This window comes from Delphinapterus leucas, unplaced genomic scaffold (assembly GCF_059928025.1).
Source record: "Delphinapterus leucas isolate spDelLeu-1000000601 "Yukka" unplaced genomic scaffold, BTC_Dleu_Yukka2 spDelLeu_asBTCV2_sq25, whole genome shotgun sequence".
NCBI lineage: Eukaryota > Metazoa > Chordata > Mammalia > Artiodactyla > Monodontidae > Delphinapterus > Delphinapterus leucas.
The window spans coordinates 8880186-8904941 of record NW_028322234.1 but is presented as its reverse complement, the minus strand read 5'-3'; the positions used below and the strand labels follow the sequence as shown (position 1 = coordinate 8904941).

At 42.7% G+C, this 24756-nt stretch overlaps 2 protein-coding genes and 1 pseudogene across 2 annotated transcripts in view; 2 read left to right on the top strand and 1 right to left on the bottom strand.

Annotated features, from left to right (window-relative positions):
• Positions 1–3869: 3869 nt before the first annotated feature.
• Positions 3870–4950, top strand: LOC149744069 (protein LRATD2-like; annotated as a pseudogene).
• Positions 4951–5967: 1017 nt separating this feature from the next.
• Positions 5968–8199, top strand: MBD3L1 (methyl-CpG binding domain protein 3 like 1). Its single transcript, XM_089905029.1, is given in 6 exon segments — positions 5968–7326; positions 7328–7360; positions 7362–7673; positions 7675–7728; positions 7730–7835; positions 7837–8199. Coding segments are annotated over 6 exon segments (615 nt in total). The 5' UTR covers positions 5968–7270; the 3' UTR covers positions 7891–8199.
• Positions 8200–9406: 1207 nt separating this feature from the next.
• MUC16 (mucin 16, cell surface associated) overlaps positions 9407–24756 on the bottom strand; it is a 57212-nt gene continuing 41862 nt past the window's right edge. The window contains 10 exon segments of the mRNA XM_089905884.1: positions 9407–9977; positions 11340–11419; positions 11622–11663; positions 13408–13574; positions 17864–17931; positions 18848–19008; positions 20540–20623; positions 20626–20684; positions 21509–21709; positions 22869–22908. Of these exon segments, the coding sequence (XP_089762010.1) occupies positions 9876–9977; positions 11340–11419; positions 11622–11663; positions 13408–13574; positions 17864–17931; positions 18848–19008; positions 20540–20623; positions 20626–20684; positions 21509–21709; positions 22869–22908 (1004 nt within the window). The 3' untranslated portion in view covers positions 9407–9875.

Genomic DNA, 24756 nt, shown 5'->3' with positions numbered 1-24756 from the left:
TTAGGACAAAAATTCTGTTGGGCAGACTCCTAGTACGCATTTCTTTCTGTACTATTCTCCTTTAACCACCACAGAGCTGACAAAAATTAAATTTTTATCTCCTCGGTGAAATAGCAAACCACAGCTTTTCTAGAGAGAATGAGACCTTTGACAATTTTTAAAAATTCGATTATGTAAATATTTTCAAGTTTTACAAACATTTCTTACTTTTGTGAGTAACTGCAACTTTCTGAGTGTGAGAACTTTATCGCTCCCCCCCCACCCGGCCCCATGCTCCATGTTGATAGCTTTTTGTAAGTTTTCATTTTAAATTGTTTCATATGTGGCGATCGGTCAAGGTGGTTGGTTTTCCTTTGTGATTTAGTAAAAAGGACTTGTCTGTTTACGGTGTAAAATATAAAATAACACACTAGGAAAAAATTTGCCCCTCTTTCTTTAGTGAAGATGACAAGCTGACTATTCAGAATGTTATTTTTTTCCCCAAGCTTCAATGATTTCTGTAATATTTTGCCTTTTTCAGCTAATCTGTGTATGTATGATGGGTACAATTATTCCTTAAATATTTTCCTTTAAATGGACTTGACTCATTTTGTCTTTGTTTTATCCTTGGTTGTCCTCATATCCATGAACTGATAATTTTGTGCTAGTTGTAAATGAAAAACTAGTTCTTCCTGAAGATGTCTTGCTTAATGCACTTGGGAAAAACCATGTTTATGTAACTTTGGTTCCAGATTGATTGCTTTGTATTTTCAGGTAAATGAACTTCATAATGATTCTTCTTCTTGCTTTTGGTAATTTTATTCTATTTCCGTTTTTGGATGTATTAATTGTAGCTATTTATTGGTTCTCAACAGATGTTAGTTGACATCACTTTTAATAGATAACTGGTGTTTCCAACCCCCCCCAACATCCTACCTTTGTTAAAAGAAAAAATTACAAAAGGAATACTCTGCAATCGCTAAACAAACCAGAAGTGAATAAAGAAAAAGTTAATATATTCCTCCCCTCTCAGGTCTCTCCCTTCTCCACTGTACTCCTTGGGGTAGCCAACATTAACCAACACTTTGAGTATTTTTCGACATCTTTCTCTTTGCTCAAAAATATATAAGCATATATACACACATATATAGACTTTTTGTAACTTGCTGTATTCATTTAAGAGTATATCATGGCTATCTCTTTGGGTTAGTCAATGGACCTCTCAAAATTAAGAAAAAGCTGAGTAACATTCCATAGTATACTACACCATAATTTATTCTGTTGTTCTCCATCTGATGGATGTTGTTTGTTTTCCTTTTTTTTTGCTATTGTAAACATTAGCCCACTCTAACACATGATTAGAGGAGTAAACATTCAGAACAAAATATTAGCAAAATAAATCCAGCTGTGTATTTAAAAGACATACATCATGATCCAGTAGAGTTTATTCCATAACGGCAAGGACAGTTAAATATTAACATGATTTATTGTATTAACATATTTCAGGGTAAAAACTATATGATTATCTCTCTTTTATGGTAAGTGGGGAGTGGGGGATGGAATTTATATTGTGTTTCTATAAATTACATAGGGAGATACCTGCCCAGGCGGGCAGTAGTCCAAGTTTTGTACCATTTTTGATCCTCAAAGTTAATAGACAAAAGCTTTTTTCCTGGAGTCTTTGGGGGAACTTTTTGGGACCTTGGCCTTTGCTTTGTCCTTGGCCTCACTCATGGTCTGTGATTGCCAAAGTGTAGTACTCTTGACTATATGGGAAAAGAAAAACAACATACTTCCAGAGACGGGGTGGATGATATGGGTGAGACTGTCTAATTTAGGGCTGGCACTTTTTAACATCTTGTATTTGACTACTTTGGGCTTAATGAGCACCTTGTTGGCCTCTGTACAGATTAATTTTCATTGTCTTGGAAACATTGGCCTGAATCTTTTGAGGCCTTTCTTGTGCTTGTTGACCAAATATGCATTCCCACCTCAGTCCTCCATGCATCTGGGAGTCAGGACTGAGGATTGAGGCAGACCCGTGAGCACATTTCTCCCACGTCTCCTGTCCTGGGCCTGATGGTGGGTGTCAGGAGTGGTGGATGTGGAGGGGGCCAGGTAGATCAAGATGGGACTGTGGTGGGGATGGTTATTTCAGGGGATGCTCAACCCATCCTCCCCTTTGATTCTCCAGGGACCTGGGACCCCATATACAGTTCTCTTTCCTCCTGTTCTGAGGCAGAAGCTTCCAGACCTCAGCCTTCCCAGGGAAATCAAAAGATTGTGTGAGATCCAAGGTTCTGCCAGTCACTCCTTACACACAGCCCCTATACTCTCCCCATCTGTTTTGTGGGGACAGGAGGCCCTTCTTCTGGGCCCAGACACCACTCAGGTTTTTAGTTGGTCCTGTGGTTCATCATCCCAGTTAGAATATGGGAGGGTGCTTGCAGATCTAGATGAGGGCATCACATGTGATGTACAGTGGGCAGGACCTGCAAATGATGTCTAGTATGACTGTGACTCTTCTGCTATATTGAGGCCTAGGTATTGTGTTTGTTTCATTCACTGAGTTTGTTAAGTGTCTCAGAAAGTGCCTGCATGTAGTAGATGCTTAATATATACTGTGGAATGAATGAACTTCAACCAGAACCATGCCAGGTATCTGAGTGGGCCTGGGGCCTCTCATCCTGCCCACAGAGATCCCTACTCTGGCCTCACCAAGGACAAGGACCAGGATCAGCAAGATGGAATCTCAAACCTTTGCATTGGAATAGCAGGTTGCTTTCCATGTGCTTTTCTAAACTCAGGAAGGCCACAGACCAGGGGTGTGTGGCAGATGGCCTTTCATGGGGGAGGGGAAAATAATAACGCGGAACAACCCTGGCAAGTCAAGCAGCCCTTTCTGCAGAGCCAGGCACCAGACAGGCACCTGCCATAGGTGATCCAGTAGTCCCTACAAGGAGGACTCTATGAGGTTTATCCTCTACCACCCCACTTTGAGGAGCAAACTGAGGCTCAGAGAGATTTGGTCACATCCTCAAACACACAGCTAGCAGTGGGCAAGTCACCACTGTGCTGAGGAGGGGGCCACACTCACCTAGTGAACCACTGGTCCAGTACCTGTTGGGCGGTGTTGGAAGTGGGGTAGGTGGACAGCAATGTGGTCACGTAGGAGACATTTCTCCCTGGTAGGTACCATGGATTTCACAGGCTTCTACACTGTATCTTCCTGGAGGGTACCCATCCTGCAGGCCTCATTTAGTTTAAGAGTTGATTCATCTTTGCCTGCAACAACAGGGGACAGTCAGTGGCATCACCATGAACTACCAGGAGGATGGAGGTCTGTAGCTCACCCAAGAACTCCCAGCCCCCTCAGGCACATATGCAAGAGGAGGGACAGGAGTGCCCGCAGTGAAAAACGCTTTGGCCTTTGAAAGTACATTTTGAGTCTGGTTGAGGGGGAAAGTTATACAATTGTTACCTTCTAGGCAGTTTGTTAGCTGAGGAACAACAGACCTCCCTGTATTAATAGTCTGTATTCCTTCCCCTGGGGAAGCCGGGAGCAGGGGAGCAGGATCTACGTACAACCCCAGCTCTCCTGATCTGGTGCTTGTTGCTCACAGGGCTGAGCAGGAGCTGCCAATGGCAGGCAGCAAGGCTGCTTCCTTCTCCTTCTGGAGCCCCACCTCCCCGAGAGCAGGTTGAGGGGGAGCAGCAACCCCAGCAGGAGGGATGGGATGGTGTGAACAGGCAGTGCCCTCCTACCTTCAAGTCTTGAGGCGCGATGTAGCTGTAAGGGCAAGACGTGTGTCCCTTCCCCCTGCCCAGCCTCGCTGCCACTGCGCCAGGAGAGGAACTGCGGATCCCACACTTGCAAACTGCCCTAGAAGTCTCAGGGTGCAGCGCCCCCCTCCCCAAAATTCCCCACGGCCTCCACCTCTCGCGGGTGGTCTCAGTCCCTGTCCGGAGACCTGTGCCAATGACCCTAGTGGCGGTTCCGCTTTCTCCTCCCTCAGCGGTGTGATCTTGCGTCCGCAGTGTGATGGGAAACCATGCGGAGTAAATGACCCGCCTAAGTTATTAGGAAGTTCCCACAGCCGACCCGACGGGCCCCACATCGGAATCTCCTACATCTTCTCCAATGATGATGAGGCCGTGGAGTCGCAGCCGCTGCCCGCGCCGTGGACCTCTGACCCGCGGCTGCGCGAGGTGGGACGCTCCGAGTTCTACCGCTACGACTACATCTACCAGAAAAGCTTTGCGCGGGCTCCGTGGCGCTGAACACCTACACGCCCGAGAACCTGCTCAACAATGCCGACCTGGCGACCTGGGGGAGTTCGTGTGGCAGGCGCAGTACCCGCAACTGGACTGTATACGTGGGCAATTTCCAGGTGGTGCATTTGCATCGGCTGGAGGTGAGCAACAGCCTCCCACCCGACGCGAGCCGCGTGGTGAACCATCTACAGCTACGAGCCGCGGAGCCCCAGCGCCACGGTGCGCAGCGCGAGTTGAGCAGACGCCACTCGGAGAGCTTCACCCGATTGATGACCCTTAGGCCAGCACGGGTTCAAGATCGGCGACGAGCCGTGCTTCGGCCAGCAGCCCTATGGGGTGCAGAACCAGCTCTTTGCCCAGCGCAACCACGAGCTCGAGTTCCAGAGCCTGGAGGACCTGATTATGGAGAAGCGGCACAACGACCACTTCGGACGTGCAGCGGCGCTGCGGGAGCTCGCCAAGCATCTGCACCCCGCGGAGCTGGAGGAGGGCGAACGCAACGCCACGCAGACTGCGCCAGGCCGGGAGGAGGAGGACCGAAAGGCGGTGGTGCGCTGATGCGCGAGCTGAGTGCGGAGCTGTGAGGCGAAGCTGTTTGCAGCACCTGCTGCCCCCTCCCTTCCTTCACTCCCTCCTCCACCACCTTGTGGTCCCTGTCTGGGCTCCTGGGCCATTTAGAAAACGGAGAGTTGGCAAAATGCGCAGGCTTTGGCTTGAGCTTGTTATCTTGGACGGAGGAGGAAGAGGGAGCAGGTAGGAGCCCTTTGGCAGGGGGAGATTCCTGTCCGCCCGCTCAATCTTTCGTCCTTTCTGAAGTGGGGTAAACTGTTGACTTGCCTGACAATTAATCCCTGCTAGACCTGGATCCAAAAATCGACGCTTCTAATGCGCGCGGGGGTGGAGAAAAGTCGGAGTACCGTGGCCTGCCATTGCCTCCTACCCGCTTCGCCTCCCGCCCTGGGCTTGGAGGATGCCCTGTACTAAGGCCAGAGCCGGTTTGTGGTGGTGTTAACCCCGCTGAGCTGTCTGTGGGATCCGGGAGTAGGGGGTGATTTATTTTATGGGATTCCTAGCGTGCAAAGCTGGTGAAATCAGGACCAGGTCTGGGAGCAGCAGGCTAAAACCTAGCAGCCTTCTATGATGTGTAACAAATAGTTGAGTAAATTTGGGCTACAAAACAGAGATTTTGCTACCTCCCTCCTCCCCATCCCCAAGCAATTCATCTTCTGGAGCTGGCTTCTAGCTGAGTCTCCTGCTACCTCCTGCTCCAGCTGTCACTTCCCAGGTTACAGGTAAATCACAGGCCAGCTAGGAGAAGGACCAATTATGGTTCTGTTTTGCTGCCTTTGTTTCTCGACTGCTATTGTAGGCGCTTACAGCTGCTTTATTTGTTATCGAAGGAGGGAATAGCCCTTTGTGTCTCTGATCTAATTAAACCTGTTTGGCTGCATTCATCCACCAGGTCACACGTTGGCTGGTGTCACCCCATAAAGTATCCACTACAGAAGCAGCCAAACAGGGTCAAATATATATATTTCACTGTCATCATTGACTGTTAATGATGTACCACACTCAGCCCTGGTCTGGGACTTTGAAGAAATATCAGTCTCCTTTTGGAAATGTAGATCTAGTTCCTGTGTTTAATAATCTTGAAAGTTTAGTAATAAGCTCTGTGTTTATATTCTCCTGGTTGTGGAAAAACGGAGCAAGATAAATGTGGGTAAAGACATGTAACAGAGAGCCTGCAATACGTAACAGATTTGGATTTTCTTTTATGCTTAACACAGTAGCGAAAGTTGAAAGAAACGACCAATGTGCAGGCAGCAGTAGGGAAGAACAGAACAGCACTGTCTAGCAGCTCTGGGGGCTGGGGAAGCCAGCTCTCTTTTTCACTCCCTCATCTCTGTCTCCCTCCTTTGCCCTCAAATGGAAAGTGAACGTCAGATCACACTGAGGCATAGCAGTGACCAGCTGTTGTTACAAACGTCTTTGTGAGAAATCTGAAGTTGAGGGAAGAACGCCTGTAAAATCCATACCAAGAGTAGCATTCTCCATCTAGAGAAGAGATTTTTGATAATAGGGCTTGAAAATGAACTAGAAGAGGAAATAGGTCTACTCCAGATGCTGCTTTCCAGTGCAATGCAAACGTTTTTACAGGGTACCAGCTGTGTGAAATATGTTATGCTTCAGAATGGTGATTCCGTTGGAAGTTTTCTTAGGGTTATCATGCTTAAAGTAAAGCAACTACCCACCCGTGAAGGTTTCAAAAAAGGGAATCACATCAACTGTTGGATCTTTCCTGAAAATGGCAGTGTTGTGGATAAGAGTTTTTAATGCCCGGGCAATGGCTACATTGGCACTTAAAAAAAATATATATATATATAAGGACACGGGGAGGGAGAAGGGTAAGCTGGGACGAAGTGAGAGACTAGCATTGACTTATATATACTACCAAATGTAAAATAGATAGCCAGTGGGAAGCAGCCGCATAGCACAGGGAGATCAGCTCAGTGCTTTGTGACCAACTAGAGGGGTGGGATAGGGAGGGTGGAAGGGAGACCCAAGAGGGAGGAGATGTGGGGATATATGTATATGTATAGCTGATTCACTTTGTTATAAAGCAGAAACTAACACACCATTGTAAAGCAATTATACTCCAATAAAGATGTTAAAATATATATATATATTTAATAATATTTGTTTCTCCTTAGGAATAAGATGTTAGAACTATTTTGTCCTGTACAATTTAATGATTAATTTTTTATTTATTTTGTTTTTTAATTTTTTTGCGGTACGCGGGCCTCTCACTGTTGTGGCCTCTCCCTTTGCGGAGCACAGGCTCCGGACGTGCAGGCTCAGCGGCCATGGCTCACCGGCCCAGCCGCTCCGTGGCATGTGGGATCTTCCCGGACCGGGGCACGAACCCGTGTCCCCTGCATCAGCAGGCGGACTCTCAACCACTGTGCCACCAGGGAAGCCCCCATGATTAATTTTATAGGATAAGAAGAAAAGAAGCATGATGGTCAAGACTTCACAGAGGAAGCAACGTGATTGTAGAAACCAGTGCAAAGCGTGGCTTAAGCACCTCCATCCTTTTGAGAATGTCTGTACATATTGAAGAGGCTAGTTACTAGAATCACATCCTATCCTGGCAATGAGATCAGATGCCATCAATGGGAGGAAACTTTGGATAAGCCCCAGCAAGTGCTCTGGCAGAAGAGACTGCATGGATTCCAGGTCTTCAGTGGAACCAGAGAACCCTTAAGTACTTTGGATCTTGCCAAAGCCTTGCAAAAACTTGCAACTAGTCGCACAGGTGAATCTCTGCCAGGAGTTCTCACAGGTGGTCTGAACTCCAGCCCCAGGCCCACCCCTACCCAGTCTTCAGATTTGGCAGAGATGATTCCAGCTGGGTATCTCACAGCTCCTCTGCAAACAATTTCCGGTGACTGAGGAAGATATCAGGAAACAGGAAAGTGAAGATGGCAAGAGAGAGACTGAGGATAGCATTGATTGCAGACAGGCTAGCTATCAAGGCAGAAAAAGTGAGGGGCTAAGAAGGATGTCCTGACAAACACTGTTGAAAAAAAAGAGAAAATGGTGCAGATGAAATGGTACACCACAGCACTTTATTAATGACTCTCTTCAGTGTCTGTAAGTTTTTCTTGCTTTGAGCTTTTGAAACTTTAAAATAAACCAGTACTTTTCTTTCATTAGATTCTTTTGTGTGGCATAGAAAATATAGACAGTCATCTATTTATATTTGTTTGTTTTTGCGATACGCAGGCCTCTCACGTTGCAGAGCACAGGCTCTGGACGCACAGGCTCAGCGGCCATGGCTCACGGGCCCAGCCGCTCCGCGGCATGTGGGACCTTCCTGGACCGGGGCACGAACCCGTGTCCCCTGCATTGGCAGGCGGACTCTCAACCACTGCGCCACCAGGGAAGCCCTGTTTGTTTGTTTTTTGCTGGCCTCCCCGACGAGGGACCAAACCCGGGCCCACGGCAGTGAAAGCGCTGAGTCCTAACCATTGGACTGCCAAGGAATTCCCTAGACAGTGATCTTTTTGAGGGGAGTGATTTGGTTTCTGGTGAGAAGAGGAGACCTTTCCTCTTCATGTTGTTATCTCATTTTCCTCTCTATGTATGTTATTTATTTGTATTTTAAAGTCAATAGAGAGTTATCAAAGTTATGGGATTATTTAGTATTTTTGCCCTTACAATCACAGAATAAAACCTACCTTTTCACAATAGATTATACTTTTTTTGTATAATACCCAGTAGATTCCACAATAATATTTCATTAAAGAGCTGTTATAATTATGTTCTCAAATAAGATATCTACTACTAGGTCTCTATTTTTGTGTTGTTGCATGCTAATTCAGAGTTGCATATAATGAGATACCAAACTTTTCCTTAGTTTTACGGTACGCGGGCCTCTCACTGTTGTGGCCTCTCCCGTTGCGGAGAGCGGACCGGGGCACGAACCCGTGTCCCCTGCATCGGCAGGCGGACTCTCAACCACTGCGCCACCAGGGAAGCCCCTTTTTTCCTTATTTTTAAAGATGTTTATGTGTTGAAAATTTGATTCATGAAAATTGACATGCCATTTGGGGTATCATGATATCAAAAGAGACTCTTTTCAGCATCATTAATCTAACAAGTCACTGCTTTTTGTGATTTATTTGCCTATTTGCCTCATCAAGCATGTTGTATTATTCAAATCCTCTTTATCATGACTTACTTTTGTCTGAGGGATTTATAGTTTCTGAGAGCGAGGTGTTAAACAGTAATAGAGCATCTGTAGTAAAACAATAATAGAGCATCTGTAGTATTTGTTTCATGCCTGGGATGCTTCACACTGCCTGTTAGAGAGTTTCTGCTTTAACTGTTTGGTTAGATTCAGTGCAAAAAATAATGAAAAAAAGACTATCTTTTTTTCTGTCAGACCTTTCCCCTGAGTTTTATTAATCTTTAAATACAGAGCAGACCCTATCTCTCTAGAGTTTGGTATTACTCAGGGATTCAGCCTTCCCAGATACCTAGTCATTTCAGCTCCCAAGTCCCAAGGCTGACTGCAGAGTCATGTCAGACCCACTCATTCCTTCTTGGTCTGTTTCCCACCTTGGAGGACCTGTGATGAGGGAAAGGAGTCACCAAGGCAGATTTTCTGGACGTCCTGGTGAATCTGAACATCAGAGAATGAAGTAGTTCAAGGGGAACTTGAGACTGTCAGGGCTTCAGGGAAGGGGGTGCAGAATATGGAGGAATAAAGATGGGGTGATGGCTGCGCAGGAGTCAAGGAGAGACGTGTGTAGTGCGTGACTAGGTAGGCAAACCTCACACTTAAGTGGGATGTTGATTTTGTTCATTGACAACGTCTGTGCCTGTTTCACCAATCCTTGTGTCCCTGAGGGATGATATGGCGTGAAACCATAAGACAGAAGTTGCAGTTGTCTTTAGGACATAATGAAGGGGAAAAATTTTATCTCAGTACAGGGTGAACCAGGTAGGGGCCAAGTCAAGAAAGACCCAGAGGTTGTGTCTGACCAATGTGGTTTTTTTCTGTTCCGGCCAAGCTCCTTTGGAACCTGACTGGGAAAAGGGGACTCAAGCAGATGTCACTGCAGCTTCCTCAGGTCCAGGTGTGGCAGGTAATAATAGTCCAGGTGTTGTTGCTGAGCCTCACAGTCTTCCTCCTCCTTCTGCCTGGAGACAGTGACCTGTGAGGGTGAGCAGAGGGCATCAGAATGGACCAGTCATTGCCAAGTATTGGGGGTTACAGGGGAGGGACATGGCCACAGCCACAGAGACCTGATGTTCCTGTGTGTCTCTCTTCCTTTTTTCTCTTTTTCTCTTAATTTTCTCTCCCAGCCCTTTTCCTCTCTTTTCTCCCTCTTTCACATCTTTCTCTTCTTCTCTTTTCCTTTTAACTCTCTTTTTTTTTCTACCATTTTCTCTCTGATATCCCCTTCATATCTTCTGTTTTCCTCCCCCCACCCCAGCTTAACTGATGTATAACTGACATACAGTAAACTGCATACATTTAAAGTGAATGATTTGATAAGTTTGGATTATAAACTTATTGAACCATCCCCACAATTGAAATAAGGAATGCTCATTATCCCCCCAATCGTCCTCATGTTCTTTTGCAATTCCTCCTCCCCTGCTATTTACAAACACATTCTTATTCCCAGACAACCACTGGTCTGATTTCTGGCCTCAGAGATTAGCTAGTATTTTCAAGAGTTTGTTTATAAATGGAATCATACAGTAAGTACTCTTTTTCATCAGACTTCTTTCATTCAGCATAATTATTTTGAGATTAATCATTGTATGTGTTAATCCAGTACTATTGCTAAATAGTATTGAATTGTGTGGATATACCACAGTTTGTTTATCCCTTCACCTGTTGATGGACTTCTGGGTTGTTTTTAGTCTTTGGCTAGTACAGATATTATCATGAACATCTGTGTACGAGTCTTTGTGTAGACATATGTTTTCATTTCTCTTAGATAAATTCCTAGGACTGGATGGTTGCATAGATGTATGTAACTTCTTTTAAAATTTATTTTTAATTGAACTATAGTTGGTTTACAATGTTGTGTTAATTTCTGCTGTACCGCAAGGTGACTCAGTTATACACATATATACATTCTTTTATATTCTTTTCTATTATGGTTTAATCTCAGGATATTGGATATAGTTCCCTGTGCTATACAGTAGGACCTTGTTTAGCCATTCTATATGTAATAGTTTGCATCTACTAACCCCAATGTAACTTTGAAAGATGTGTCCATGTTATTTTTTACCAGCACTATATGTGAGTTCCAGTTGCTTCATATCTTCACCAACACTTGTTATCTTTTTAATTTTATCCATTCTCATGTGTAGTGGTATCTCATTATGACTTTCATTTACATTTCCCTAATGACTAATGCTGTTAAGAAAAGGAAAAGGCAAACTACACTCAGACTAGGAGAAAATATTTGCAAAACATATCCCCAGCAGAAGACAGGTATTTGTAATATATAAAGGGTTCTTACAACGTGATAGTAAGAAGACAACAGCATTTTCTTTCTAACCAGGAAACAGCAGATCAGGCACGTGATGAGCACCAGGAGTCCTGCCAGGCAGATGAGGATGATGGTCCAGAAGGGGAGGTCTGGGGAGACAAGTGCTTGTGTGAGCCACCTCCTGTCATTCCCCTAGGGCTCCTGATCCCCCCTACTGTGCCTCAAAGTCCTTAGCATGGGTTGGCCAACATTCATCATCATCCAATACCCTGGGTACATGGTTCCCTTTAGTGAAGCAGAGAAGCAAAATATTCCCTCCCCATCCTGGGCCGGAGCGTCTTTGAGGCTTACCCGAATTCTCAGTCAAGACATCGTTTCTATTGGGAGAATACCCTGAAAGTGAATGAAATGGAGAATGCATGTGAGTGTGTTTTACTTTTTTAAATAAAACTTTTCAAATACACAGAAAAATAGAACCACATTATAAACGTCCATCACCTAGAAATAACAATATATAATTTATCCAGTTAAAACAGTATCATACCCAATGTATAAATTAGTAACACTTGCTACCCTTGCATCATCCCATAATTCCATTGAAATATTAAAGTCATGTAGCCATAATGATGATTCACTCCATTTTAGTTTGCATCACTGGAAAATGAGGATATTTTGCTACATAATAACAAAGCCATTATCACACTACAAGAGTGATATTTCAAATCATACCTCTGGGAATGGATGACTGATGATGGGCTGGACCCTCTTATGCTAGTGGAGGGGAGAATGGATCATCACAGTTGACAAGACCATGGGATCTCTTTAAATTTATAAATTCCCACTCAAAACTCTCTTCTCTGGCTATGAATACATTCTCTCCCTTCTCCTTTACTGAGTTTTTAATGCTTATTTTCCAGGATTCACCTATACTGTAACTTCCTCCAGGAAGCCTTCTGATTACCACTCCCAAGTATGGATTGGTTCACATCAAATAATTTATAATTTTAAATTGCCTATTCTTGTTATTTCCAACTGCAACACAAACTCTATGAGGGTAGGGACACATAGCACCCATTGGGCAATGGGAGAGGGTTTCAGGTCCCCCTGCTCGTACAACCCCAGGCAAATTCTTAAGATGTGCTGCCTGATACGAGCAGGAACAAGTGCTTTTTAATTATTTTATTTTATTTATTTATTTATTTTTCTACATCTACTTGGAGGTTTATTCTTACTTCCATTCAAACCAGGTTTACAAAATATATGCTGTGATTAATTAATTAATTTTTTACTTTTTAAAAATTTTTTAAAAATTAAAAAAATTTTTTTAACATCTTTATTGGAGTACAATTGCTTTACAGTGTTGTGTTAGTTTCTGCTGTATAACAAAGTGAATTAGCTATATATCCCCATATCCCCTCCCTCTTGGGTCTCCCTCCCACCCTCCCTATCCCACCCCTCTAGGTGGTCACAAAGCATCGAGCTGATCTCCCTGTGCTATGCAGCTGCTTCCCACCAGCTATCTGTTTCACATTTGGTAGTGTATATGTCAATGCTACTTTCTCACTTTGTCCCAGCTTCCCCTTCCCCTTCCCCGTGTCCTTAAGTCCATTCTCTACGTCTGCGTCTTTATTCCTGTCCTACCCCTGGGTTCATTAGAACCATTATTCTTTTAGATTCCATATATATGTGTTAGCATACGGTATTTTTCTCTTTCTGACTTACTTCAACACGTGCCTTTTTAAATTAAAATTAATTTTAATTAAGTGAAATTTTAAAAATCTGGTAGTCAGTACTATTAAAAATCATTAACCATAAAAGCCAGTCACAATAGCCGTGCTTAATATGCTCAAGAGCCTCATGTGGCTTATGCACTGGATAGCACAGATATAGAACATTTCCTTCACTAAGAGAGTTCTATTGCATGGTGCAGTCTAGGAGAAGGCGAGCGTCTCCTATATCCCACTGAATGTCCTTTCCTCTCCCTCAGTAGTGGGTAAAATCTGTGGGAGTATGCACCTCCTGCCAACCTGGGAAAGTTCAGTGCTGACTCATCCCAAAGTCTCCAGATTCCCAGGAAGGTCCCCAGATGAGGAAATTGGAAGCCCCCATTTCTGCCCCAATGATCAGGGAGCCTTACCATCCACAAGGACACTATTCCTGTCCAGGATAAAATTCTGCAGCTGGGTACCATTCTTGGTCAGCCACAGGAATTCCTCATAGATGGCAACTCTGTCCAGTCTCTGAGCCAATGGTGAGAAGTTACACTGAGCATCTACCCCAGTGTGGTTGCTGTGGGGCTCAGACCTGGAAGGACACAAGGGATGAACAAGGATATCTGGAATTCTACCCCGATTCCTGGTTCCCTGCTTCTGGTCCTGTCTAGGAGAACTTTCTGCAATGATGTAAACATTTGTGTCTGTACTATCCAATACAGTCATTATTTGCCCCATGTTGTTATCGAACACTTAAAATATGGCTAGTGTGAGTGAGATGCTGAATGTCTCATTTTATTTAATTGAATTAATTTATAAATAACTAGCTGCAGGGAGAACATTTTGAAATGTTGGAGTAAGAACTTCTGAAAATCTGTGAAAACAATGAGAACACTGGCAAACATGGTCAAAATCAACTTTTTCAGAAGTCTAGAAATTAACCGAAGGCTTGTAACAATTCAAACAGCATTTAGTTAAGAAAAAATGTTTGAATCTTGGTAAATGGAGTAAACGTTATGGTGTTATAACTTGCACAGTTCTCATCCTGCTCTCACAAGGGGCTCAGTAACTTTGAAAACCATAATGGGTTTAGAGCTCCCCAAAAGACCCATCACCATTGAATTGTCATTATTTGACCTATCTGGCAGCTCCTTGAAAAAGCCTTATTTTCGGAGCTTGTCTTTATTTGACTCAGAGTTTTATTGGAGTATAATTGCTTTACAGTGTTGTGTTAGTTTCTGCTGTATAACAGAGTGAATCAGCTATATGTATACATATATCCCCATATCCCCTCCCTCTTGCATCTCCTTCCCACCCTCCCTATCCCACCCCTCTAGGTGGTCACAGAGCACCGAGCTGATCCTCCCATGCGATGCAGCTGCTTCCCACTAGCTATTTTACATTTGGTAGTGTATATATGTCAATGCAACTCTCTCACTTCGTCCCAGCTTCCCCTTCCCCCTCCCTGTGTCCTCAAGTCCATTCTCTACGTCTGCGTCTTTATTCCTGTTCTGCCCCTAGGTTCTTTAGAACCTTTTTTTTTTTTTTTTAGATTCCATATATATATGTTAGCATACAGTATTTGGTTTTCTCTTTCTGACTTACTTCACTCTGTATGACAGACTCTAGGTCCATCCACCTCACTACAAATAACTCAGTTTCATTTCTTTTTATGGCTGAATAATATTCCATTGTATATATGTGCCACATCTTCTTTATCCATTCATCTGTCAGTGGGCACTCAGGTTGCTTCCATGTTCTGGCTATTGTAAATAGTGCTGCAATGAACATTGTGGTACATGTCTCTTTTTGAATTATGGTTTTCTCAGGGTATATGCCCAGTAGTGGAATTGCTGGGTCATATGGTAGTTCAGAGCTTGTTTAGAGAGGAAAGCCTAACCCCATGGCACTTGCCACAGTCAGTGGTAATTGTTTTACACTATATCTGCCCAAGGGAGCAATACCAGTTGAGGCAAGCAAGAGGTGAGCTAATAATTTAAAAGAAAAAATTGGGGAATGAGATGTCTACAGGGGGCTTTGAAAAGCTCCAATGTATTCCTGGGTATCCAGAAGACCACAAGAGTGCTGTGCAAGACTTGAGAAGGTCTTAAACTCTTACCTCTAGCTGAAAGGTTGGCTTAATATCTAAAAAAATTGATCAATGTAACATACCATATTAATAGAATAAAGGACAAATACCACGTTTTCTTTTTTTTTCCACATGTTTTCAATAGACACAAAAAACCTGACAAAATATAATTTCATGATTAAAAAAAACTCAACAAACTAGGAATAGAAAGAAACTTTACAAACCTGATAAAGAGCATTCATGCAAAGACTACCCCTAACATCATACTTAATGGTGGAAGAGTGAAAACTTTTCCCTTAAGACCAAGGACAAGACAAGTATGTCTGCCCTCCTCTTATATGTTATTCACATCATACTGAAGGTTCTTATGGGGCCAATTAGGAAAGAAAAAGAAATAAAAGGCATTTAGGTTGGAAAAGAAGATGTTAAACTCTCTATTTGCAGATGACATGATACTGTATATAGAAAAATCCCAAGAAACACACACACACACACACACACACACACACACTACTAAATCCTATTAGTTCAGCATGATTGTAGGATATAAGAGCAATATGCAAAAATCTATATTGTATTTCTATACACTAGTTATTAACATTCTGAAAATAAAGTTAAGAAAGCAGTTCCATTTACAATAGCATCAAACAATGTACAAAACACTTTGGAATAAATTTAACAAAAGAAATGTAAGATTTGTATATTCAAAACTATAAAACTTTGTTCAAAGACTTTTAAAAAGACCTAAATAAATGAAAAGGCATCCTATGTTCATGAATTGGGGATTTAGTGTTATTAAGATGATAACACTCCCCAAATTGACCTAAAGATTAAATTCAATCCCTATCAAAATCCCAGCTGGCTCTTTTGCAGAAATCGATAGCTGATACTAAAATTAATATGGAATTTCAAGGGACTCGAATAACCAAACCAATATGGAAAAAGAACAACGCTGGACAGCGCCACTTCCCAATTGCAAAACTTACTACTAAACTACAGTACTCAAAACACTGCCACTGGCAAAAAGACATACAGATCAATGGAATAAAATTTACTGTCTGTAAGCAAAGTCATGCAATTATGGACAACTGATTTTCAGCAAAGTTTCCAAAACAACAGGGAAAGGATAGGCTACTTAACAAATAGAGCTGGGACAACTAGATATTCACATGCAAAAGAAGGAAGTTGGACCCCTATCTCAGCATATACAAAAATTAACTGAAAATAAAGATCTAAATGTAAGAGATAAAATTATATAACCTTTGGAAGAAAACATAAGAGTAAATCTTCATAACCTTGGATTAGTCATTGCTTACTTAGATATGGTACTAAAAGCACAAGAATCCAAGGGAAAAAGTAGATAAATTGGATTTCACCAAAATGAAAAACTGTTGTGCTTTAAAAGATACTATCATGAACATGAAAATCCAACCTTTCAAATGGGAGAAAATATTTGCAAATCATGTATCTTGTAAGAGTCTAGTATCCAGACTATATTAAGAATTTTATACCCCAACATTAAAAAGACAAAATTTTAAAAATGGGTAAAGAGCTTGAATAAACAATTCTCCAAAGAAGATATAAAAATGGCCAATAAATGTATGAAAAAATGCTCAACATCACTAATCATTAGGGAAATGCAAATCAAAACTACAATGAGCTACCACTTCACACCCACTAGGATGGCTATAGTGGGGAAAAAAAGGGCAATAATAATCGTTGGTGAGGATGTGAAGAATTTGGAACCTTCATACATTGCTGAAGGGAATATAAAATGGTGGAACCTCTGTAGAAAATAATTCAGTAGTTCCTCAAAAATTAAACATAGTTACCCTATGACCCTACAATACCCATTCCTATTTATATGCCCAAAAGCATTGAAAACATAAGTTCATGTTAAAACTTGGATATTAATGATCTAACAGCATTATTCATAATAGCCAAAAAGTGGAGACAATCCAATGTCCATCAGTGGATGTACAGATAAACAAAAGTGGTACAGCCATCCAATAGAATATTATTCAGTCCTAAAAAGGAATGAAGGACTGATATATGTTACAGCATGGATGATCCTGAGAACATTATGCTAAGTGAAAGAAATCAGTCACAAAAGACCACATAGTGTATGATTCCATTTATATACATTTCATATAAATGGAATGCCTATTGTTCAGAATAGGCAAATCTACAGAGGGAGAAAGTAAATTGTTTGCTAGGGGGTGGGGGTGAGGGAAAAATGAGTGACTGCTAATGGGTGGGTACAAGATTTCTTTTTGGTGTGATGAAAATGTTCCTCCCTCCATTAGGTAGTGGGATAGTTGCAGCACTATATAAATATACCACTAAATTACATACTTCAAAAAGGTAAATTTTATGGTATGTGAAACATATCCCAAGAGGTGTATAAAAGTGTTTAATTGCCTCTTATGGCTAGTAGCTACAGTATTGGACAGCACGGTTAGACTGCTGGATTCCAAGTCATCTGGTTCTAACCCCTAGCTCCCATGGATTCTGCCTTCAGTGGCCGATTTCTTAAGACATGAATGCTACACTCTATATTCCATGGCCCCCAGCACCAGCCACCTTCATGCCTACCTAGGTTGACACAAGCTCTTCTGAGTTTCTAGCCAGTTGTACTCGCTGGTTCAGGAACAAGCTGATGTTTGGGTAACAGCTCTATATTCCTAGGGCTCTCCTCTATAACAGCTAGGAACTGAGAGACTATGGCAGTGGGACACTTTCAAAGGACAGAACAAACCTCCAAAATGATTGGGTCTTGAGTTGGAACTCACCTGAATGCTGAAACTTGACAGTCAGAAAAATAACTCTTGATGCTACTGTTTCGGAAGAGCTGGTTGAGCTGAAAGACAGGGCAACATTTCCTTGGTCAGAATCCATGGCACAGTGGCATCGGAGAATGCCAATTAACCAAAGAACACACTTCCCCATCTTTTTTTTTTTTTTTTTTTTTTGTCGGTCCAGTGGTTAAGAATCTGTGCTTCCACTGTAGGGGGCATGGGTTTGATCCCTGGTCAGGGAACTAAGATCCCACATGCTGAGTGGTACGGCCAAAAAAAACCCAAATAAACACGAAAACGAAAAAGAAAACACTGGCCCAGGGCCTGTTCCAGGGTATGACTTGGGCTAGCAAGTGAACCCCTCTATGGCTGTCTCTTAGTTTGTAAAATGGGAATAAGAACCTGTCTTCATGAAATGTTAAAAAAAAGTCACCCTCCAGGTAACCAACAAGGACCTACTGTATAGCACAGGGAACTATACTCAATATTTTGTATTAACTTTAAGGGAGAGAATCTGAAGAAGGATATATATATCTGAATTGCTGTGCTGTACACCCAAAATTAACATGATATTGTAAATCAACTATACTTCAGTTTTTAAAAATGTCCAGCATATATACACTACCAAATGTAAAATAGATAGCTAGTGGGAAGCAGCCGCATAGCACAGGGAGATCAGCTCGATGCTTTGTGACCACCTAGAGGGGTGGGATAGGGAGGGTGGGAGGGAGACGCAAGGGGGAGGAGATATGGGGATATATGTATGTGTATAGCTGATTCACTTTGTTATAAAGCAGAAACTAACACACCATTGTAAAGCAATTATACTCCAATAAATATGTTAAAAAAAAAAAGGCCAGATTGCCAAACTGAAAAAAAATAAATGTGCACACCAAAAAAAAGTCACCCTCTGACTACCCAGTGTCCATAGGTCAGTCTCTACATGGGAACAGGGTGGACAAACAACCCCATTCTCACCGCATCCTCAATATTTCTCTTGTTCCGCTGGTGTTTGGGGGTGCCTGGGGCTATGTCCTGGGAATAGATTAAGTTGGTGACAGTGAAATTCAGCTGGAAGTTCTGGAAGCTGGGACTGATTGTTGGTTGGTCTGTTGGTATATGAATTGATGGCTCCACTTCTAGAATAAAAAGAAAGTATGAAGTTTTTAACAAAGAAGTCATTACAGCCAGTCTACTTATTCCTGGCAATGTGGACTGAGGTGGGATTTTAGAAGTGGGCTACACTCAAAAAGAATGAAATAATGCCATTTGCAGCAACATGGATGGACCTAGAGATCATCACACTAAGTGAAGCAAGTCAGAAAGAGAAAGACAAATACTGTATGATATCACTTATATGTGGAATCTAAACTTCGATACAAATCAGCATATCTATGAAGCAAAACCAGACTCACAGACAGAGAACAGATTTGTGGTTGCCAGGGGGGAGGGGGATGGGGGAGGGAGGGAATGGGAGTTTGGGATTAGCAAAGGCAAGCTATTATATATAGGATGGATAAACAAGGTCCTTCTCTACAGCACAGGGAACTATATTCAATGTCCTGTGACAAACCATAATGGAAAAGAATATGAAAAAGAATATATATATGTATAACTGAGTCATTTTTCTGTACAGAAGAGGTTAACACAACATTGTAAATCAACTGTACTTCAATAAAATTTAAAAAAAAAAAAGTGGCCTACAGAAGACTGTTCATCTACCTGTCCACCTTGAATCCATTCATCTGTCTGCCTGTCCAACTCTCCACCAAGCATTATGAGAGTTCACTAGGATGTGGTGAAGAGGAGCTTGGGCTTCTCTGGGGCAGAGTTGGCAGGTGCAGGTGCTGACCATCTCAGTGGGCATCTATCACACACCTTTGTTGACCTAGGTTCCTAATGTGTCTTCTTGCCTCTGTTCTTCCTCCCCGTCCCCAATCATTGTCCTTGTAACACGGAGAGGATGCGCTTTCTAAAGTAGAATTCTGGGTGTGTTCTGCTCCTCCACAAACCATTCCAGTGCCCAGGAAAGTCCCTGCCCACATCTTCAGCTACAGCTTTCCCATGTCTCATGTCAAGGTGTATGCTCCAGCCACACCAAACTTCTTAAAGCCTCCTCCAATGACATGTTCTTTCTATATTCTAGGTTATAGACACATGTAGCACAGCTGCCCATCTCTTTCCCCCAACTAGGTCCTGTTCTCCTTCAGATCTCAGTTTCTTCATCACTTCCTCTAGAAAACTTTCCAAGAGAGAATTGTGTATCCCTTTTGGGGGTTCCCACAGACTTTTGAAATTCCCGTTATAGTGGTTATCACAGTGTATCATCAGTGCCTATTTATTTTCATGGTGTATACATTGAATGAATGAATGAATCAACCAATGCATGACTCATAACTGCAGCCTAAGAAGGAAACACAGGATCCTTTACATTCTGGGTTAGAAAAACTGACATGTAAAATAACCATTTCCTTGGTTGCAATCGCTGCATTTTCTCTTCCTGCATCCTGTTGGATGACACATTGCCATGAATCATCAACATGGGCTTCCAGAAAGCCCCCCTTTTTCCTCTGCAGCCTCTATCCATTTCACTGCTACCCAGAAGCCCTATCCTTCTTCATAAAACCATCTTTTCCAGCCATGAACCTATTCCCCCACCTTATCTCATACCTGTCACATGCACATCTGTCAACTGGTAGGTGGCACCCAGCCAGTGGGATGAGGCATTAAGGGTCTTGTCTAGAAACACTTCATCACGCTGGAGTCCAGTTTGGAGGAGAACAGTACCTTGATGCTGACTGACATGGGATCCAGCCTAGGAACAGAGGCCATGGAACTCAGCCAGCACCCAACACCAGCAGTGTCTCCTGAGTTACTGTTTTATAGAGCCAAAGACCTAGGGACAAGCACTGTGGGTATCTGACTGCCTCTTCCCCCAGGCAAGAGAAGAGACCCTGACCAAAAAGGGAAAGACTTCTAGGGGTTGGGAATAGAAGCAATAACAGTAACAATAATGAATGTCTACTGTGCACCTCTAAGAAGTGAATTCCACATTCCCTCCCCATCGCTCTGGTGGAAGCTATTATTATAATTATCCCCATTTTAAAGACAAAGGAACTGAAGTTTGGTAACATTCAAAGTCAGCATTGTGTCCCATGATCCTCCCTCTCTCTAGTATAGATGTCCTAGTTCCTCTACCCATCCCTCAGAGACCTGGGTTCAAACCCAACTTTGACAGCTCTTGGGCTGTTCACTTCTCTGAGCCTCAGTTTTCCCATGTGAACACTGCGGATGAACATTGCATTCACTTCTTGGGGGATGTTATGAGAATTAAATGAGATGATCTTGCATGAAAGTACTCAGCAGGGAGCCTGGCCACGGTGAATGTTATTATTGGACTATTATTAGCTGAAAGTTGTATTTCCCAAGAAGGAGGTGGGTGCAAGGGGTTGGTGGCTCCATGAGGTTAATCCTTTTCCTGCACCCCGAAGATGTACGGAAGGAGATGGTAAGATTAGCTGTCAGGGACATGGAGAAGAATGGGCACCATGTCAATGAACCTTCCAGTTCAAGGGTGTGCCAACAGGGGGTCAGAGCCTCAAGCCGCCAGCTCAGCCAATGCTTCCAATCTCAGCTTACATCAGGTTGGTGACCAGGCAGGAGTGGAATATGTCTTGTAGCTGGCTGCCTCTGTACAGTTTTGTGACCTGGAATAAAGGGTAGGGAGAGTGAGTGCGATGGAGTTCTCTTGGGGCTGGAGGGGGCCACTGGAGCCAGTGGAAGAACAAACATAGGTCTTGAAGCAAGGGAGACCTGAGTTCCACAACCCCTGTGTTGCCCCTCCCCCCACCCCCACTGGTAACCACTACTTTGTTCTTTACATCTGTGAGTCTACTTCTTTTTTGTTATATTCACTAGTTTGTTGTATATTTTAGATGCCACATATAAGTGAGATCATACAGTATTTGTCTTTCTCTGTCTGACTTATTTCACTTAACATCATACCCTCCAAGTCCATCTATGTCTCTGCAAATGGCAAAATTTTGTCCTTTTTTATGACTGAGTAGTATTCCATTGTGTACACACACACACACACACACACACACACGCATCTTTTTTTATCCATTCATCTGTTGATGGACACTTAGGTTGCTTCCATATCTTGGCAATTGTAAACAATGCTGCTATGAACGCTGGGGCACAGGAATATTTTCAAATTAGTTTTTGTTTTTTTCAAGAGTGGAATTGCTGGGTCATATAGTGTTCTATTTCTAGTTTTCTGAGAAACCTCCATACTGTTTTCTGCAATGAATATACCAATTTACGTTCCTACCAACAGTGTACAAGGGTTCCTTTTATCCACATCCTTGCCCACAGAATAGCAGTAATTTCCAGGAAGGAAATGTTCATATCAATAGGAATAGAATAGAGATTAGCTATGGGGAAAAGCTGTTTTCTAGGAGATGGTCTGAGCAAGAACGTGCTGAGATGAGATTTGGAGGACAAGGAGGAACCAAGCACAGCTGAGTTCCAAAAACAGTAAGTGCATGAGAATGGAAGGATGTCTGGGCCCTGCAGGAACAGAAGTGAGGCTGGATTAGGGAGCAAGCTATACAGTGGGACAGGCTGAGGCTGTGTGGGCATCAGGGTCCAGACCATGCAAGAATCCATCAGCCACTAGATGGGATTTGAAATTTCATGACCCAGAGATTAGACCTGTGGAGCTGGGGGTGGAGGTCAGAGATGTTGGAGGTCCTGGAGAGAATGCAGAGGTCACCGGAGCTAAAAGAATAAAATTGTTGGATCCTATCATGAAGCAACGAGAGGCTAGAGTTATTAATGGAAGCTTGCATCTCTACCTTAGCTTAACCTGAGACTTTTGCTGGTCTGAGGCTATTGTGGGGCTGAGTATCTGGGGGATGGGGCATACTTTCCTCCCAGGGAGCAGGCTGAGGAAGGAAGGGTCCCAGGGTCATGGGAATATCTGAGCCCTCATTACTCACTGCTTGTGGTGGGGATCCAGTACTGATGGTTATAACCTGCAGAGAGAGGCAGAAAGAAAGAGTAAGATGATGGGAGAAGGTTAAGAAAGGAGTGAAGGGGGACTTCCCTGGCAGTCCAGTGGTTAAGACTTCACCTTCCAATGCAGGGGGTGCGGGTTCATTCCCTATTCGGGGAGCTAAGACCCCACATGCCTCACGGCCAAAAAAACCAAAACTTAAAGCAGAAGCAATACTGTAACTAATTCAGTAAAGACTTAAAAAAAAAAAAGGAATGAAGTGTAGAACTGGAAACACAAGCTCACAGATCTTACTGAGTGCTTTCTTTGAGATTCATCAGTAAATAAAGATGGTTATTCTTTATGAGTTAACTGCCTCATACTCTGATGCTCCTGATAATTTCATCCTCATAACCATTAACCTTAAAGAAAATAATGATCAAATCACCCTCAATATTGTGGAGATTTACTAGGTGCCTGGAATAATATCAACCTCATCAAATAAATAATGACAGCAATTTTATGTGTGTTTCCAGCCTTATTTGTGTTCTCTTCATCCATGACATATAATTTTGTCCTTGCTCGTTGAGTTTCTCCCAATACCCAGCTCTCCAAAGACAAAGTTTGACCTTTGACAGCATAGTTCTTGGACTTCTGTAATGTTGGACTGAGAATAGTGAGGGAGATGGAGAGAGAGACAGACTTGGGGGGTCAGCCAGAGAGTATAAAGTTGGAGAAGATGAGAAAATGGAGGAAAGAGGATTTGAATAAGTATGGTTCTGGATAATGGATTGGATCCTCTTTGATGCTCTGTAAGAAATGCAAGTAAAACTTAGACTTATTTTATATTTAATAGTCTCATTGGGTTTCTTGAAATGAAACTCTTCTCTGAGACTTGACCAAGTGGAGCCTGTGGTTTACTTGGGTTATTCAGGTTTCATCTCATTTGACTCACACTTAGGTGACTTTTTTTTTTTAAATAATGAATTGGCTTATGTAATTATGGAGGCTGAAAAGTCCCAAGATCTGCCCTCTGTAAGCTGGCGACCCAGGAGAGTCAATGGTGTAGTTCCAGTCCAAGTTCGTAGGTGACTTTTTAAAAAATTCCATTCTAAAAATGGACAAAGTGTGGAGAGGTCATGACTTGCCCAGGGCCACAGAGTAAGCAATAGGCAGGACCAGGGCTAAATTAAAGCAAGACCTATAATTCACCAAAACCCATAGTGGTTAACTACTACTTTTAGGTAATTCCCAAGGACTGCTGAAATACAAAACAGATTTTAATCCAGGTAGAAAGAAATTGTCCAAGGTGATATAGTGGGGACATAATTACTTACTTTAAATTGTTGTATTAGGGGCCCCTTAATATACTTTTCCATCCTGAGATTTGAGATTTGTTATAGCTGGGTTAGTCTGAGCTGTAGCCTAGTAATTAGGTGGGTTTAGATTTTCGAGTCAATTTAGGTTTGAGTCTCGATTCTACCACATGTATTAGCTGTCTGATCTTGGGAAAATGGATTTCCGTCCCTGAGCTTTGTTTGATCCTCTGTAAAATATACATAATACCCCATAGAGTGCTGGGCAGGATTACTAAGACATAATACATATAATGCTTTAGAACATAGGAATTCCTCAATAAATATTAGCCTTTAGTACAGGTGGTATTGCGGGTGCTGTTGCTAAGAGCATTGTGGCAAAGGAATTTGTTGCCAAAAGCATTACTAACAGCTTTGTTGTGTGTTGCTTAGGTGGGGTGTAGTTCCAGCTGGCCCTTGGAGAGTGAGTAAAGGGCCACAAGCTGCCATAAGGAAGAGAAAGAAGTGCAGTCACTGCATTGGGAACCCATTGCCCCTTGGGGAAGAGTTAACCCCAATGGCCACCATGGGCT